At 48.7% G+C, this 18,636-nt stretch overlaps 1 protein-coding gene across 4 annotated transcripts in view; it reads right to left on the bottom strand.

The window, feature by feature from the left end:
* Positions 1-277: 277 nt before the first annotated feature.
* NEXMIF (neurite extension and migration factor) overlaps positions 278-18,636 on the bottom strand; it is a 156,819-nt gene continuing 138,460 nt past the window's right edge. For all 4 annotated transcript variants that reach the window (XM_048319181.1, XM_048319178.1, XM_048319179.1 and 1 more), the window contains 2 exons: positions 8,317-8,441; positions 278-4,629 (listed from right to left, as the gene is read on the bottom strand). In XM_048319181.1, coding sequence (XP_048175138.1) covers positions 356-4,629; positions 8,317-8,392 — 4,350 coding nt within the window. In that variant the 5' untranslated portion in view covers positions 8,393-8,441 and the 3' untranslated portion in view covers positions 278-355. The remainder of the gene's footprint in view (positions 4,630-8,316; positions 8,442-18,636) is intronic.

Below are 18,636 nucleotides of genomic sequence, written 5' to 3'. Positions count from 1 at the left end.
TCCCCCAATAAATAAGTAATTAAAAACTGAAGAAGCCAAACAGCAGAAAAGAGTAGCCTTGTTAGTTTTTTTAACCCCAGCCAAGCCAGAAAATTGGTCATTCTTTTAGGTAGCTTGCAAGTCATAAGTATTTTCATGCATTTAAAAATAATAATTAAAAAAACCAAACAAACAAAAAAAGAAACCAACCCCAAAACCAAAACCAACCAAAACTGTAAAAGGGGAATGTCTTTTTTTTTTTTTTTTTTTTTTTTTTTTCATGCAAACTTTTGCTTTCAGGAAGGAAAAACTGAGGAACAGCGGGCCTAGCAGGTGGGAGGGAGGTTAGGGGCATTCCAGCCAGTTTGGTGCAGCATTACCTCAGTTTCTCAAAAGCAGCTGTCACGGGTGGGTCCTTGTGGGGCTGTTCACGGTCCGTCCGCTTGATTTTACAGTTCTCATCCCTCAGTGATTTCGAACTGGATTTATGACGGTAGAGTTTTTTATGGGTAGGTCCATTATTGCCTAAAGTGCTCAGGTTACTATAGTTTTTATCAAAAAAGGGAGCATGAATGTCCGTGGTGAAGCCGGTGGAGCAGTTGGGGCGACCGGGGTCGCAGGTCACGGCTTTGCTGTTTTTGCTTGAGCCCTTGTTGTTTGACTTGTGGTTCTTCGCCGCCCCCGGCGAGCCACCGTTCGCCTTCTTCTTCGACTCTTGGGACGTCCCTGCCAAAATTTTAAGAGTTTTCAGTTTCAGGCTGTTGGACTCCGGTGACCGGAATATGTCGGGAACGCTGTTGTGGCCGACGGGCCCCCACAGGGGCTCGATGGAGGCCATCATAAACCTCTGGACATCGGCCATTCCCGACGCGATGTTGGACAGGATGTTGGAAGGCTCCTCGAACTCCCTCTGGTCGTCGTCCAGGAGGCTGGTGGCGTTGCCCAGGCTGGCTTCCGACCAGCCCGTGCCCCCCTCTTTTCCCAGCGCCCACTCTCCGGAGAGCCCGTTGTGCTTGCCCAGCTTCACCCCGGCCGGGCCGCAGTGCTGAGTGCCCTCGGTCACACCCTTGGTGGCCGTGGCCACGGTGCCCAGCTGAGTGACCGCCCTGCCACCAACAGCCGGAGCCTTCTCGCCGTTGACTCCCGCTGCGTTTTTCCCTTTCCTAGTGGATTTGGGTGCCTGCCTGGAGTTTTTCCCTTGTGGCTTATCAGTTCCTTTGTTGGTTTTGGGCGATTTTTTCCGGGTGGCTTTCTGGGAAGAGCTTTGGTTTGTACCCACATTCTTGCTGGATGAACTTTTCCTCTTCGATTTTGACACTTTGCTATTGGTGCTAATTTGACCAGATGGCTCATTAAATGTTGACAAGCATGGACTCTTTTCGAGAAGGCTGACAGAATCTTCATCGTTGAACATATGGAACTGGAACTGGTGATTATTTAAAGCAAACCCATTATCTGCCTGATCCTCGGTCTGCAGGACCCCACAGTTCCACTTGACCTTCTCGGAGCTGTTGAGGGTGGCCTGGGGGCTCTCCTGAAAGCCCTTCAGGGTGCCCAGAGGCTTGGCATCAGAGCCAGCTATCTGCGGGGACAGGTTGGGAGTGTCTGGAGGGGACATCTCCGAAAGCGACGACTGGCGGAACCTATCAGGCGTGAAGTTGGAAATGTCTAAAAGGTCCGTGGACTCCTTCAAAGGGGTGATTTCATCTATGCTCTGCTGGATCACTAGCTTGGGACTGCAGTGGGCCAAGAAATCATCATTAATATCATCCTCGCCGTCCTTTTCACAAGACTTTAAACTTAAAGAACTGTAATTGCTAGAACTAACTGACAATGAACCCACTGAATCAAAACTAATGAGCCTGCCATCATCCGTACTGAGTGTACCTCGTTGGAAATGAAAGCGCCCCTCTCCATTATTGAAATGACATGACTGATAAGAATCATCAGACTGCACTTGTTGGCTATCCGGCATGTAATTTTTTTGGTATAGCAATTTGCCGCTATTCAGATTGACTTGAGTGTATCCAGAGGCGGGGAGGCCGTCCGTGCCCGGGGCAAACTCGCTCGGCATTCCGGCCGCCTCCGGCATGTCCCCGGGGAAGTCCTGGCGCTCGCTGCCCTTGCTGGCCGGCCACATGCTGCTGAAGCCGCCCTGCTCCATCTCCAAGTGGCCGGGCGACTGCTGCAGCTCCGACTCGGAGGGCGGGGAGAGCACGCAGCTCTGCGCCGGCTGCAGGGACGGGAAGGGCTTCTCCGGCGGGACGATGCTGGGGAGCGGGTGCTGCTGCTGCTCGGAGGGGTGCTGGGCGAAGTACGGGATACCGGTGTTGCTCGACAGATCCGAAGCATCTAACAACGTCTGCAGATACCCTCCGGGGATCAGGGGTACATTGGTGGTGATATTAGCAGATGGCAGAGGCTTGTCTGAAGAGGAGGTGGATGGTAGGAAAGGAGAATTTTTAGCAACCTTATCCTCGTGGCACTCTGGGAGATGGGAGCTGTCTGAAGCACAGGGACTGTTTTCGTCCTTCAGACGCGCTGCAGAGTCCTGGTTTTCCAGTGCTGGGGAGTCCTCTGCCGTACTGGTGGCAGCTTTGATCTTCTTGCACTTCAACCTGGCTTCACTTTTGAATTTGATTCTGCGGAGCACTTTCCGCTCCGTCCCCTTGTGCTCCCGCTCCTGCGGTTTGCATTTCACGGCGATGCCCGCGATGTCGTGGACGTGTAATCCGTTGGCACAGCTGGGGGTGGCGATGGCTAACGCCGGCAGCCCTTTCAGGCCCACGTCCTCCTTACTGCTGCAAGGCTGCTTGTGATCAGAGGAGCAAGAGCCCAGCTTGTTCACTGATTGCTCGATGGCTTTAATTCTTTGAATCCGGTGCCTGTTTGCTAGCTTGCATTTTCGCTTCCGTGGGTGAGGGAGGAACGAAGCATCTGAGCCGTTAAGATAGAAATTCTGCTTGTGGTAGAGAGACGATCTGAGCAAATCCAGCCGGCTCTGCTGCCTCTCCTGCCAGAAGCCCTTCAGTGGGGCCAGCTTCTTGTATTTGCTGAGCAGCTCCTCGTTCAGAGTAACAGTTGTCTCGTTGGCATCCACTTTGCTGAGCTTCACCAGCATATGCTTCTCCCCTTTAAACCTGTTAATGATGATGTACTTGATGATCACGGGGGGCTCCTTGCGAGAGACTTTTCGCCGTTTCTTGGGGCACCACTCGTCGTCGTCCTCCTCCTTGGGCCCGTCCGGGAGCCACTCCTTCTTGTCCAGGATCTTCTCGTTCTCGATGGAGTCCACATCGTACAGGTAGTCGTCGCTGTATCGCACTTTCCTCTTCGCCCGCAACCCGTAGTTCTGCTGGATGAAGGAGCCGGAGTGGTCCCGGGCCAGGTACCGGCTGCAGTCCTTGATATCCCGCAGCACGTCGTAGGAGGACTCCGTGCAAGTGCTGTCGTCGCTGAACTCCCCGGAGTCCTCCGTGGAATTCACTGAGTCCAAGAAGTGGCTCCTCTTGGAGCCCACGTACTGCACCATCTCTGTGCTGTTGCAAGATTTATTTAAGGCAGCTTTCTCCTCCTCCTCGCCGTCCTCTTCCTCGCCGTCCTCCTCCTCCTCCCCCCAGATGATGCCTTCCTCGGATTTGAACTGAGAAGGGTCGGTGGCACCGCTGGGCCCCCTTTTCAGGGTGCTCCTGCTGTCCCTTTTGGTGCAGTTGCTGAACACACTGGGGAAGAAGTTGAACTGGGCGTCCTCTTGTAGGGTGGTGGTCTTCTCCCGCACATTGTCCTGGAAAGATTCGTATCTAATCTTTAGGGAGCAGACATCACTTCCCAAGGTGGAATCGTCATCATCGAACATGTAATTATCCACGTCTTCCTCAGAAAACAGATTTACAGAAAGCTCATTTTTGGAGCAGAGGTCAAGCAGCTCAATTTTACTTTCACTAATGAAAGATTCAAAATAGCCCCATTCCTGGTTGGGATTTGTTAGTAAAGGTTCCTCACCATTGCACTTGTCTAATAGTAATCCCTCGTAATAATTTTTCTGAGTGGGGTCCTCTGAATCACTGTCAGATTTTTCTGCATCTCTTTTGTCCGCTGCCCTCGATTTATGCATAGGGAAGCTTAAAAGCTGGTCTGAAAGCAGTTGATCCCCATATCTCATGGTTTCTCCTGTGCTCATGCAGTGAATCCCTATATCAGAGACCGAACAGGTATCATAATCCCTATTTATATCCCCCACTTTCAAGCTTATTCCCGGCTCCGCATCAATGCCGTCCTTGGATTCAATAAAGCAGCCCAGACAGGTCCGGCTCGGCTGCATCAGGCAGTCTCCCGTCAGCGCCGACATCCCCCCGGGCTCCATCATGGTGAAAGGAGCCTTCTCGCAGTCGCCTGGCAGCGACCAGGAGCTCATGCCCTTGGTCACGCAGGACGTGAGGGAGATGGCGTGGGCGGAGGAGTCGTCCGAGGCGTGCTCGGGGACATCCGTGAGGCGCAGCGGCGATGGGGGGCTCAGCAGGCAGGGCTTCTTGGCCGTCGCGGCGCGGTGGCACGCGGGGCTCTCCTTGGGAGCCGCGCTCAGCGCTGGGAACGGCACCGCGGCCTCGGCGGCGCTGCAGGGCCTCTCATCGCCGTCCAGGGCGTGTGACTCTGCGGGGAACAGGGAAAGGGAGCGAGGAAAGGAACAAAAAGAGATGGGGGTTACCACCCTTGTAGGTCTCCTCAGGCTCGCCACCCCGCTCCCCTTCTCCCAGGGCTTGGTGGTGACTTTTCCCAACTGCTCCTTTGGGAAGCCCTTCCCAGCAATCCTTCCCTCCTGGATCATATTAACGTGGTGATGTGTGTGGAAGGCAGAGGTAAACATGCTGCTCCCTGCAGCCAGCTGGAAGAGGTACGAGAGTACGTTTAAAACACACAACCCATCCGCTCTTCCCTCCTCATATCCATACGGTTACCTGGAAACTGCCTCTCAAACCTCACAATGTTATTAAAAAAACAAAACAAGCCTAATAAAAATGTTCTCATTAACATTGAAAAAATTAACGGAAAAATAAGATTCTTAAAGAAACAAAGCACCCCCCCCTGCGGGGTCTGAGCTTGCACACACCTGAGCTGCTTTACTGCTCCGGAGTCAGGAAGTGATGGCTGATTTTAAAAACCCAGCGGTCTTTTTGTCACTGTCCACGCCAAGGGAAGGCAGAAGATAACACAGAGTTTAAAGCAATTATTGTTAGAATTATTGTGGGGTTTGCCATTCTTCCCTAATCGCTAAAAATGCCTTTTTAGTCATGTAAGGATTTTTTAACCTAAGGATTTTTTTAGTTTTACCTCGTTGCGCTTCTTTTATGGCAGAATAAAGTTATGAATGTACTTTTATCTGACTCCTGGCTCAACGGACGATATGACCCTTGAAATTTAAATACGATGTCTTTTCATCCATGAACACGCTCTGATATCTCTGTATTAAAAAAAAATATATTCCAATGAGTGCATTCATCCCAGCCAGAGAGCTCTGCCAATTCGGAGCCCGGTGCTTTTGTCATGGCTCAGGTCTTTCTTTTTTGGTGGCTCCACTGAAGGCAGAGGGGCGAGAGCCAAAGCTTTCCAAGAAGGGACAAGTGCTCTAAAACACAACTGGAACACCAGGCTGTGGCATTAAATGGGGCATGCAAAGGGATTTATTTGGCTGCTGCAACCCTCCACGAGTGCCCTTACTCCGAACTGATAGAGGAAAGTGAGTGTCCTGCATCCTTGGCAGCCTGGGAAGGGGAGGTTTGTGCTGGCACAGGTACCACTGGCACGCTGGAAAACCCCCCAGGGCTGCCACCAGGCAGGTGAGCAGGATGGAAAGGAACAGGATGCTGTGGAAGGAGGGGGATGCCTGCCTGTGCCAAGCAGGAGGTCAAAACCCCCCTAATTTCATCCCAAACACTCCCATCAGCTTTGTGCTACAAGGGCCTCAGGGATGGAGCCATCAGTGAAGTCTGAACAAAGCACAAACTGCAGTTGGAGCCTCGCAGCGCTCCCAGGATTCCAAACCTTTTCCCAAAGACTCCCTCACTCCAACCTGAAGTGCAGAGCAATGCCTGTCAGCATCTTCAACGTGCATGACTCGGAAAAGACCAGACTGGCTTGCTTGAAAAGGGTTAAAAAAAGGAAATAAATAAAAAAGCTGATTTTTGAGTCCCTCCCACCAGTCTTCAGATCAGAAATGCAGAGGTGGTATCTTTTTCCTTAAGCACCAAAACAAATTAACCAGTGCAGTTCCACTTCAGAAGTAAAATAAAATAAAAATCAGCTTGGAGCTGACAGGAAGCATGGAAAATTTGAGGATAAAAGAAGAATGTGTGTGAATGCTGTAAGACTCAAAGAAGGGGGAGGCAGAAAGCTGAAATTCAATCTCAAAAGCTCCATTCAATAGGCAAAGCTGCTATTATATAAAACAAACTGTCTCTGGGCGTTTCTTTAGGTTTGTACTTGTGTGAGTGAACTTAACTCTTGTGAAATACAAATGCCAAAACCTGATTTTCTGGGGCTCTGTATCAGCCTAAAATCAGGCCTGTGTTCAACTGATGCTCCAAGGGAATACAGTTCACACAGAAAATGCTGGAGAAGCAAAACCGCTTTTCCCAGTTTCACTCAGCATCCACCCAACAGCACATGGGCAAGGGGAGGTGGCAGCTCCAGAGCTTTGTGCTGCCTCCTGGCCTTGGATTCAGCAGCAACTCCCACACACCAGTGTTCAAACTGAAAGTTTAAACTGACAGAGGGGAGGCTGAGATGGGGTATGGGGAAGGAATTCTTGGCTCTGAGGGTGGGCAGGCCCTGGCACAGGGTGCCCAGAGAAGCTGTGGCTGCCCCTGGATCCCTGGAAGTGTCCAAGGTTGGATGGAGCTTGGAGCAACCTGGGATAATGGAAGGTGTCCCTGCCCATGGCAGAGGAGGGAACTGGATGGGCTTTAGGGTCTTTTCTACCATAAACCACTCTATAATGTTTTATCTAATTAAAGCACTTTTTAGGCCCTGTTTAATTGAATTCCATGGAAGTGGTAAGAGGTTCTAAAGATCCTCCTCCTTACTGATCAGGATGACAGCACTGATGCTGCTGTCCACTGGAGCAGACAAGGGGACCATGGCTACAAAATCCCCTTGCAGCTCCAGCAGCTGCAGCTTCACCCTGGAGTCAGGAAGGAGATGTGCTGACAGGACAGATACCTCCCAAATTACATCCCAGGAGCGAGTGTGAGCGTGTGCCTCACCTGCCACCAGCACGAGCTGCGGGGTCCTCATGGGCACCCACGTGGCTGGAGTTGCTCCAAGGTTTTGGTAAAGAACAAGAACATTTGTCTCTACCACCTTGTTTAGATCTGAATGCGTCAGAGGACCAAGTCCTTGGTATCTAACAGGATCAAATTTATATATAAATAAAATATATCTATCTGTCTGAAGATTTATGGGCCAATACAAACTGTAAAAAGCCATGAAATGAAACATAAAACACATTGAAGAATGAAAGCATCAGGCTCTGCCTCCCTCTGCATTTACTGTGGCCAGAGACTACAGTCCAAATGACCTCAGAAAAGGCTCAGAGGCTTATTTATTTCAATCAGGGTTCCAGACAGCTGAGCACTGTTACTCCTAATTAGTTATTCTGAAAGCAAGTATGGAATCGATGAAACAGATACAGACAAAGTTGGGCATTTTGGGAGGCTGCTGGAAGGGGCTGATCCTTCCCCACCCACATTGGTGGCAGCTGGAATGACCTGGTGGCCCCCAGGAGCACGACCTGTCTGCACAGAAAAGGGATTACAGGACAGGGAATCCCATGTGCTGGGTGATGGGACACAGGCAAGAACAAGCTCACAAATCCAACCTTCCCTTGCCACCAATCCTGATTTCTCTCTCCTACCCAATTTCTCATTTTCTCCCAGTTTGTAGGGACTAAGTATCCTTCAGCCAAATTTTGCTAACATTGGCTAATGGGATCATAATGCTGAGAGAGGGAAAGATTCCCATCAGACAGAGGGGGCTACAAAGTCCTGGATGACTTTTTTTTCCCCAAGAAACCAATCTAAAATCTCTAATTCGAACTGCACGTGCACATAAACATTCCCAGCCATGCCCACGCACAGGCAAAAGAAGTTCTTGTTAAGGCCTTAAAAGGTGTAGATTTATGGCTGGAGTGATTCCTGTGCAGAAAACACCCATTTACTCCCCTGCTCCACACTGCAGAGATACCCACAAACTGCTAGTATTAAATGCACAAAAGGAATTAGGAAAATAAGTTGGCTTCCAAGTTGTCGCTGCTCCCTCATGTACCATAATTAAGTTCCTTACCATTTTCTTTCACCCCATTAATCAGGATAGTTTCTTGGTCTTCTGAGGCACAATCCTGCTCTTGTTGGTCATCCATCAATTTAACCTCTTTCTGCTCACTCCATGCCCCACTGCATCTGGCCAACCTGCACATTTCCAGAAACACAACCACAGTCAGTGCAATCCCCAGGATCAGCTCAAGGAACCGTGAATAAAAAATAACAACAATAAAACACCCCCGCACCGCCTCACACGCTGCCTGCACCCTCCTTAAGAGGACAAATCCAATTTATTTAGGCTCTCGGCTTGTCACTTTTCCACTCCAAAAGCCAAGTCCCATGTATTTTCAGCAAGGTGAAAATGTTGTGTATCAGCATTTCCTTCCCCAAAGTCCTGCTCTGGCAGGTGGAGAGGTGCTCAGCACCTCTGCAGGACCCTCCACATCTCCCAAAATTGCCATGCAAAGGCAGGTTACTCATGTCCAGCCAGGAAAGCCCACCCATCTCCAGATGGATCAGTGGAGAGATGAAGGAGAGGATTCATCCCAGTTCATCAACAGCAACTCTATGATGGAGCTGGAAAAAAGCAGGGATACTGGAGTGACAGCTGCTCACCCTCACTATCAGCTACTGCCCTTCCAAGCAGTGGCAGGTATGAAAAACTTCCCAAAAAAGCAGGTTTTTGTGGAAAAGTATCTCTAGGCCCACTGTTCACCACAAGAGCTCCATCCTGGGAAGCCTCATTCCCCAGAGCCCTACGACTGCCCACTCTGTCCCCACCGGGTGAAGCTTCACCTCCAGTGAACGATGAGTGGTCCAGGCTGACTGGGCTTGGTGAGGCCTCACCAGAGCAACGAACTCGAGACCAGGATCCAGCCCAGATCTTCTCCCTCCCTCCACTGAGGTCCCCCCACCCTTCAAAGCCACCAGGGGCCTACGGAGAGGGAGTAGGAGCAACGGAGTGATGTGGCTGAAACCTGGGCATGGCTGGCACTGGAGAACCCTCATCAGTGCTCCTGATTGACAGAATTTCACTTCTTTGACTGCAAATTCAAGTCAAAATCTATTTTATGCCCTTCTGGCAACTCGAACTCAATTTTTTCTCTCTCACAGAACAGGTACTGGATTGCAGCATTGGTTTAGGTGTTTTTCTGGGTTTGGGGGCTTTTTGTTTGGCTTTTTATTTTTCACATCAACATTTGTCAAGTGTCTGTTGTTCCCACAGTACTCACTGCCCTGGGGTTCAGCAGCCAAACTTCATTCATATTCAGATTTGCAGTGGAGTCCTCTTAATTAATGTGAAATCTTTACAACCGCCTTAGTAAGTGAAACCTTCACCCAACTTAAAGATGTTGTGACACCGAGAGGAAGATAAGAATAACAAGCATCAGTAACTCCATTCCTTTGCATATTTAGAGGAATATTTAACTAACCCCACGAGTTTTTCTCTGATGCAAATCCCCATCTCAAAGCTCTCCAACGCCAGCTGGTTTGCTGTGGTAAGACCCCTCTCCTGCCAGCACCCTCCCCACACCCTGAGCTCCCTCCGTGGCCTTTCATCACTGACATGTTGGAGCAGGAGAGACTCCAAAAGCCAGAGCAGAGATCAGACTTATTTTTCCATGAAGGAGATTAATGTCTGAGTGTAGAAGCTGCTCTGTGTCTGCCAGTGACAGGCTGCAGCTTTGTGCCTCCTTGATAATATCTCCTGCCTGTTACATGTGCCTTAATTAATAGAAATATTAATAAATTAAGTTTTTAGAATATCCATTAATGAAAATATTAATAAAATATCTGCAGCCTCGGGAGAACCAGAGGGGTCTCAGGAGACCAGAGAGGCACCACTGGCTCCACACACTGGGCTGCTGGGGAGGGGCTGAGGTGTCACAGAATGGTTTGGGTAGGAAGGACCTTAAAGCTCATCTCATTCCACCTCTTGCCACAGGCAGGGACACCTCCCACTGTCCCAGGCTGCTCCAAGCCCCAATGTCCAGCCTGGCCTTGGGCACTGCCAGGGATCCAGGGGCAGCCCCAGCTGCTCTGGGCACCCTGTGCCAGGGCCTGCCCACCCTCCCAGGGAACAATTCCTTCCCAATATCGCATCCATCCCTGCCCTCTGGCAGTGGGAAGCCAGTGCCCCTTGTCCTGCCACTCCAGACCTCTTTCCAAAGTCCCTCTCCAGCTTATTTGGAGCCCCTTTAGGCCCTGGAAAGGGCTCCAAAATCTCCCTGGAGCCATGCAATTAAAAGGGGAAAGGCCCTGCCAGGAGAACAGCCTCAGTCCTTGAAAGGACTTGGAGTATGATCATCCTTTAAGTATTTCATTAGTTTTATATTCACAGGAGAATCATGGCAGCATTTCAAGGTATCCAAGTACATAACCCAAACAGGGACACTATGGAAATTTTCCTCCCTGTTCAATGTTTAACCCCCAGGCTGCAGGGTGAGGGGTAAGAGCTGGTCCAGGGTTCTGTGGGAAGGTTCATCCTGCAAGCCAAGTCTCTGTTTATGGGTGTGATGAGCTGAGACCTGCAGCTCTGAGCTCAGGAGCACCAGCAGCATCTTTGCTGACCCAAATTTCCTTGGATGTCCTGGTGGACAGGGATTTGGTGTAAAATGCCACAGGTGGCCTGTTTTCACCCCAGAACATCATCACACCGTGTTCCAGTAATGGCCTGCAATGAGTAAAACACCAGACAAAAGCAGGAACAGCAATTCCCCAATACTGTAAATTTGTCACTTCCAGCACACGAAACATCTCCAGGGAGGAAACAACAACGAGCTTCCCAAGGAAGAGCCCAAGCATCTCAAAGGATAGGATGGTGCCAGCCAAGTCCTGCTGGGATTTCCAACGGGGGAGGAAGGAGCAGGATCCCACCCGTGGGCTCCATGTGTCTGCCTGCTCATGTCAGTGGTTTGACTGGTTTGCAAACAGGTCCATGAGGAAGGAGTCTGTCTTTCCTTGAGTCTGATGGATACTCAAGGGCCAACCTTCATGGAGAGAGCAGGGAACAGACAGGGGGGCAAGCAACAGGCATGCAGGCAGCCAAGCAAACAGGCACAAAGGGAGAGTTTATAGACCCTTAATCTCGTAGTATTACGATTTTTTGGGATGTGTGTGCACAAGGGGGAGGGAAGCACACAAGGGATGCTGCCGGTGGATGAGATCTAAAGGCTGGAGGAGACAATGAAGACAATGAAATGCAACAACAAAGGGGATGTGCTTGGGCACAACTCTTTTCCTTGACTGCAGTGACCCAGAGAGCAGAGCTGAGCTCCAGAAACCAGCTGCAAGGAACTGAGGAGGGTCCAGATGGGGCATCCTCCTGTAGGGCCAGACAGAGGTGAAGTACAAATGGGACAGACAATCCAGGTTTGCTGAGAGCTGCTGAACACTGGGACCTTTGGGACCAGTGTGACCAGGAAAGGTGAGACCCCAAAAGGGACAGGGAGAAACAGCAGCAACTGGGAAAGAAAAGCTGACAACGGGGCAGAACAGGAAGAAACAGAAGGCTGGGGATAACGAAGAGGAGGAGTGTCCCAGAGAAGAAAAACTAAACCAGGAGAGGTCTGGGGGATAAAGGCAGTGGGCAGAGAATACACTGGGTAGCAGGAGAGCACAGAACACATCTGCAGACTGAAGTATAAAAAGGAGAGAATATAGATTTCAGTGGTGCCAGGCCATTGAGGAGAGGCACGGCTGGGGTCACGCTATTATGAAGAGCTGGCAGGAGGAAAATCAGGCACCAGCTTGAAGTTTATGAACTTGACTGGAGCCAGAGTGGATGGAGGAAGAGGATGGCGGGGGGAAGGCGACGGGCAAAGACGAGGGGTCGGATGAACTCCAGGTCTCTGGAGGAGGAGGACGGGAGCACAACGGGGCTGGCTGTGCTTCAAGGACACGATCAGTCGCAGGGAAGAATTCAGAAGGGCTTTTGCTGATTGCACCATGGACTTCAGGGCATCGGCCTGCTAAGATCACAGCTGGCACCACAGAAAGTCACTGGCTAAGCAAGGAGATGGAGAGGGGAAGAAGCCACAGAAAGCAAGCAGTGGAGCTGAACAAGAATCCAACTAGTTTTAAGCACAAGATGGACAAATTAATGGACAGAAGGACAGGGTGCAGAGCTGTGGTAGCAATACACAGGGCTCAGTGACCTGGAGAAATCCCTTTCAGCCCTATGACTCAGGTCAGGTGAAAGATTGCAAGTGCCTCTAAAAACCCTCAGCATCACAGCTGAGGAAATTCCCCATTCCTCATGATTCCTGTCAATTTTCCCATTTCTAGTGGTAATGGGACTGTACAAAACCTGTTAGTGACCAGCCCACGTGCACACATCTGGGAGAACACAAACACAGCACCACAATGGACCCTCTGCCACAAACCTCCTGCTGCCTTCGTGCAGGTCCTTCAGCCCAGGGGGCCAAGAAACCCAAAGGATGTTTTTGTTCTCTTTTAAAAAACCTCCTGAGACACTCGAGAAGTTTTATGGGTGTTGGTGTTACTGGAATGGAGGCAAACGTGCCTGGAAAATGATGTCCCAGGTGAGGCCCCACCAGCTCCCTCTGCTCCCAACACAGAGCAAGATCCTGGTGGAATGTCCCTTCAGCAGTCCCTTGGAGTAAAACCAGATTATTTCTTGTTCTAGAAATTCCTAGAATCACAGAATCCCAGAATGATCAAGGTCGGAAGGAACCCTTGAACAGAGAAGGAAACACCTGAATTGCAAAGCTAAAAATCCTGGACACGTTCCCTCATCCACCTCCATTCACATAAATGATGGACTTGATGTTCACTTAAACCCACCCAAACTTTTGGATTTAAGCATGTTCCTATTAACACTAATTTTACAAAGACAAAAGGGGAAATGCCACCCTTTTATGCAACCAAAACAATGCATCTGCTGCATGGCTGCCCTCTACAAAGAGAGCAACAAATTGCTTTGCTTCTCTGTCAGCCAGAAAATGCCCGTTTCCCCCCAGACTGGTGCAGTTTTTCTGAGTGGATGTTTACAAAGTGCACAGGTGCCGTGGGGAGATGACATCTCCTTCAGCCTCCCCAGCTCCACAGATGCCAACCCAAGGAGAAACTGTGCCAAGGGACCTGCTGGAGAGGTTTCCTCCCCCTGAGGACTCCCTGCAGACCCTTCCTTGAGAAGCAGCAGTGATTTGGCTCGTGGCATTTTCCAGCAGAATCAGGGATGGTCACAGTGATGCCCTGGATGCCACTTACAGGGGATAAAGCAAACGAGCTGGCCATGATTGCCACAGAATCCAGTGCTTGGCCACTTAAATCTGTGTATCTCTCTATCTCTATAAATACAGAGATTTACCACTGCTGGTTAAACATCACCTCATTTATATTTCCTGGGCACCACCATTACACCACAGAGCTCAATACTCTCCTCCCAGGCAGAGGAGGGGAAAAAAATCTACCAGGTAAAAATAAAAAACCAGCCCAGGAACCTGACTGAAAGCCCAGCTGCACACGTGGGAATTCTGTGAGGTGGACGAGATTCTGAGCTGGTGGTGGCTGCTCTGGAATTAAAGTTGCAAGAGTGTTTCAGCTTCAAGCTGAATTAACAAAAGGTCACTCGCACCCAGACAAAACACAATGTGCCAGCTCCTATTTACACACAGCTTCCACATCCTGAGTGTTGTAGCTCACGAGGGTAGAGGGAGAGGGAGTATCCAAAGTGAAGGAGAATCTTTTTATGGAGAAGTGGGGGAAGAAAGCGAAGAAGAAGGAGCTGTGGCTTTTTTTCCTGCAGAATTGTGAATAAGTGCAGGTGTTCTATATAGGCAGTTGTATCTTTCAAAAAAAAGAGCTTTAGAGAAATTAATTACATGTCAGAGCCTCTGACAGGTCTTTTAAGAATTGTGATACTTTTGAATGAAAACATTATATACTTAAAAAGAAATACCATGTAAATGTCTCCGAGATATTTACAGTCAATGGAGTAACAGTAGGAGAGGATTCAGCTCTCCCCGTGGATGGGGGATGCTGAGCACACCATGCTCCTCCCAACCGAGTCTCCTGCCCCTGCAGGACTTCAGCAACTGCTGCAGCAGCTCACAGCCGAGTTCAGGGCCAGGAACTGGCTGGGAACAGAACCCAGGCCCTCCCCAAAATGCTGAGCCACCTCTCTCTCCCCTCCAGGCTCCATCCCCAAGCACCCAGCTCCCCTCGGCAGCAAGGACATCACACACACCCCTCCTCCTGTGCTGGCATGGGCAGCTGGACCTCTGCAGAGGACAAGAGCCAGGTGGTTTTCTGCTTGGTTGGTTTTTTCTTGGGTTCTTTTCCCCCATTTTTTTTCCCTTTAGTCCCACAGGACAGAACTTCCCATGGAGAAATTGTGGTGAGGCAGCATCAGCAGCCACAGCAATGCCAGGCTGGTCATTCCCTGACCTGAAGGATGCTGTTTTCCTACCAGATTCTGAAATTCCCTGATCCTTTTTATTCCAGGGATTCCATTTGATCCTTGTCTTTCCACTGTAATTTCATAACTAGTGGATGAAGTGCTCAAAATTGTCACTTGCCAGCAAATGGGGGTGTATTTCAATACTGACAGCACCTCTCTGAGCAAAGCTCTGTTTCCCTCCATTTACATTTCTACCTAGGCCAAGGGTGTCTGAATTTTGCCTGTGATAACGAAAAAATTCAGAATCCCCAAGGTTTCCAGAACTGACAGGGTCAGAAAGGTGAAGTTCCTAAGGAAAGGAACAGGGTGAAACCATCCTCCCACTCTGCTCCACTCCACGAAAGGGATGTTGGACTTGAGGGTTCTGCTTTCAAAGCTATTTTCCCAGGAAAACCTCACAAGGAAATTGCATCTCCCAGCAGTTCCCTGGGCTTTTCCTATCAATGATGGTGAGTACATGGGAGAAAAGGCCAAGGGAAGGAGAAATAGGAAACAAAGAAACAAAGAAGGGCTTTGAGACAATGCCAGCAGTGAGACATCTAAAACCCTACAAGAAGGCAAGGCCTGATAGAGCCAATGTTAGCTGAGAATAGGTTCAGGTATAAATACAGATAAAAGCCTCCAATTAGGAATAAATCTGGGGGGGAAATAAAGTTGATTTAAAAAAAAGGAGCTTGCAGAGGAAATGGAGACCACAAAAACCATGAAAAGAGGAAACAATTTCCGAACTGGTGTGTTCCCAGAAGGTGTAAAGGATGGATGAGTTGTTAATATTCATAGCAACCCTCCACTTTTCCCCAGCTGAAAGCAGATGCAACAATTACTGCAGAGCCCAAGCCTCAACTCCAGCAGACCCCCAGATATGATATTAAGAACAGGTTATTTAAAGCCAGCTCTGAAATAAATGACAGTTTCTGACCTTACTCTGGGAGGACATAAGGTGTGAGTGTTTCAAGACCTGTCACAAACAACTTTAAGGCAAAAGGAAGGAAGTGAACAAAATTACAGCCTTCCTGACAAAGCACACGTTAAATACCAAAGGAGCTTTCTCTGTAAATGTATTCTCAGACATCAAGAGCAGCAGCGTATCACAAAGGGAAAAAGGTGGCAATTAAAATCCTGGAGGAGCTGAAACGCATGAGGGAACGTCTGAAATGCAGAGGGTTTCAGCATAATACTGTCCTGAGTTAGAAAAGGGAGAGCTGCCAAACCCGAGAGAGGAGAGCTGCAAAATGCAGAGCAAGACAGGGAAGAGTCAGGGAAGAACCACTGGAGAGAAGGGGAAGCTCGTGGGGAAATGGAGAACAGACAGACTGAGAAAATGGAAGGGAAAAGGATGGCCCAGGGTCACAAACAAAGGTTGTTGGCCTCAGATGAGCACAGCTCCACTCCACAGCCCCACAGCCAGCGATGGAGAACCTGAGAAAGCCTTGACGATTCAGGTAAGGAAGAAACAAATATCCCTTTTTTCCAAATGAGGGATGAATTTGCACATGGGGCTGGGTGAATATTCCCCTGGGAATAATGAGGGTGAGGAGACGCAGGAACCCAGGTGGACTCATGAGGGTTTCAATGAGTGCACCCGATTTTGAGGACAAGAAGCATAAAGAGAATTCCTGCCTACCAAGAGCAAGGGATGATGATTAAGAAAAGTTGGTGGGTTTTTTTTGGTCATCCTCTCATATTTTATAGAAGTGGAAGGAAATGAAGCAATAATTAGTGTCAGCAGCTGCATAGTTTTGAAAAGCACTGGCAAGCGAGGGGGAGATTTTCATCTCCTGAAAATGAGTAAGAACACAAACTTTGGTTTAGCTGTGATGGCCAGAAGTAAAAACATTTCTAATTAATAGAATCACACAATGGCTTGGATTGGAAGGGACCTTAAAGATCATCCCACCCCTTGCCACAGGCAGGGACACCTTCCGCTATTCCAGATTGCTCCAAGCCCCAATGTCCAGCCTGGCCTTGGGCACTGCCAGGGATCCAGGGGCAGCCCCAGCTGCTCTGGGCACCCTGTGCCAGGGCCTGCCCACCTTCCCAGGGAAGAGTTTCCTCCTCACACCTCATCTAAATCTCCCCTCTGGCAGTTTAAAAGTGTTGCCCCTTGTCCTGTCTGCCTGTCTGAAGCCTCTCTCCCTCTTTTTTTGAAGCTCCCTTTAAGTACCAAAGATGCCCAAAGGCAGCCCATGATGTTGCTTTTTGCCTTTCCTCCTTAAGAGCAACTGTATTCCAAACATGTCATTTTCACTCCATCTCTGGATATAAAGTTAAGATAAATCAGAAATGTTAAGGGCCTGGATTTCTGAGAAAATCAGAATGGAATGATTAAAAACTCCAACTCTCATAAATCTGCAAAGGTTGAAAATTCAGCAGGATCCTGGGGTATTAACCTCACAAAAACATGAGGACTCTCCAAAGCTAATTATACATCAGTCTGCTCTAAAATAACAAAAGCCATTAAAGAACAGTTTGGGATGGAGATTTCTTGATGGGCAGAATTGCTTCATTTAAATGAACTTACTACCCAGATTCTCTTTCTGCTGCTGTATTTATGGATCCATTGACAAACCAGTGTCTGAAAAGCTTAACAAACTCTTCCTATGAACCTCATCAGGAAATAGGAGAGGCCAAGGTCAGGTGCATTAAGATTACAGAAGCTGATGAAGAAAGGGGATGCTTCAGAGTCCCTCACACACTGGGTATTATGAAATAGCTGAAGAAGGGTGTGTAAAATTTGGTTTAGAGATAGGGATTAATGCAGAGCCAAAACAGCACAAAGAGTTGGATTTCACAGGGATATGCTGAAGAAAAATCTCAGGCCTAAACTTTACCATTGCCTCTTTCTTGATGAGAAATATTCTCTTCTTTTCCCTGTTAAAAGAGGAACACCAGGTTTAAAAAAAGGATGAAAAGAGGAATTTTTTTTTTCCTGTACGAATTTGTAATATATTAAAGTTTGGACTAAGGAGGGTAATTAGGCTGGTGCTGGAGGAGGATGTGAAAGCTCATCAGGATATTTGCAGTAACCCTAGTGGGGTAAACATTCCTCTTTTCTAATATCTTCAAATTAGAAATTTTATAGGAAAAAAAGAAATTTTAACAAATCTCGTTCGTCTCTTATTAGCAATTAGCCGACGTGGACTCCGGATAAAAAGTGTTAATTTCTAAAGTACACATAATTTTCATAAAAGCACAGATAGGAAACCAAACAACAGAGTGCTTGGCTTAGGCTCAGGAAGGAATTAAGCTGGAGCAAGGGGAGGAAGGGCTCATTCCTCCCATGTTTTACACAAAGAACTGGTTCAGGGAGCGCTCGCTGCTGTTCCCTTACTATGGGACATGGAATCCCAGAATCCCAGAACTGTTTGGGTTGGAAGGGACTTTAAAGCTCATCTTGTTCCCATGGGCAGGGCCATGCCATGTGCTAAATCCCAGGCCATCATCAGCTTCGAGAAACTGAGGATTGCCAGGAAAGAGGCAACGGTGAGAAATCCCCCAAAAAAGGGTGATGTTCCACAGTGATGTGGAAGACAAAATCCCCTCAGACATTATATCCCAGTTTCTAGCCAGATCCTTTGAATATTCCTGAACAACTCCCAAGTTTCATAAGGATTTTTCCTTTCTATGTACATATAAATGACTGCACTGATAGCAGATGGGCCCTTCCATACGATTTCCTTTTTAAACTTCCAACTTCATGCAATTCCTGCATATTCCTTGTGCTTGCAAAGGAACGCCAGTGCTTTTAGCTCCAGAGCACAAAGCTGAGGCTACTTCAGCTCATTTGCTTTTGCTTTTAAAACCTTTAATTACACAAGCAGCTAGCAACTCTTAAATACATCACCATCATCATCATCATTTTTCCCTGAGACCACCTCAGTGCAGTGGCTCTGCCTGGCAAGGTGACCCTAAAAGTGA

This window comes from Corvus hawaiiensis, chromosome 14 (assembly GCF_020740725.1).
Source record: "Corvus hawaiiensis isolate bCorHaw1 chromosome 14, bCorHaw1.pri.cur, whole genome shotgun sequence".
In the NCBI taxonomy this organism is placed as follows: domain Eukaryota; kingdom Metazoa; phylum Chordata; class Aves; order Passeriformes; family Corvidae; genus Corvus; species Corvus hawaiiensis.
Note: the sequence above shows the minus strand (reverse complement) of the source record. Positions and strands in the feature narration are given on the sequence as shown.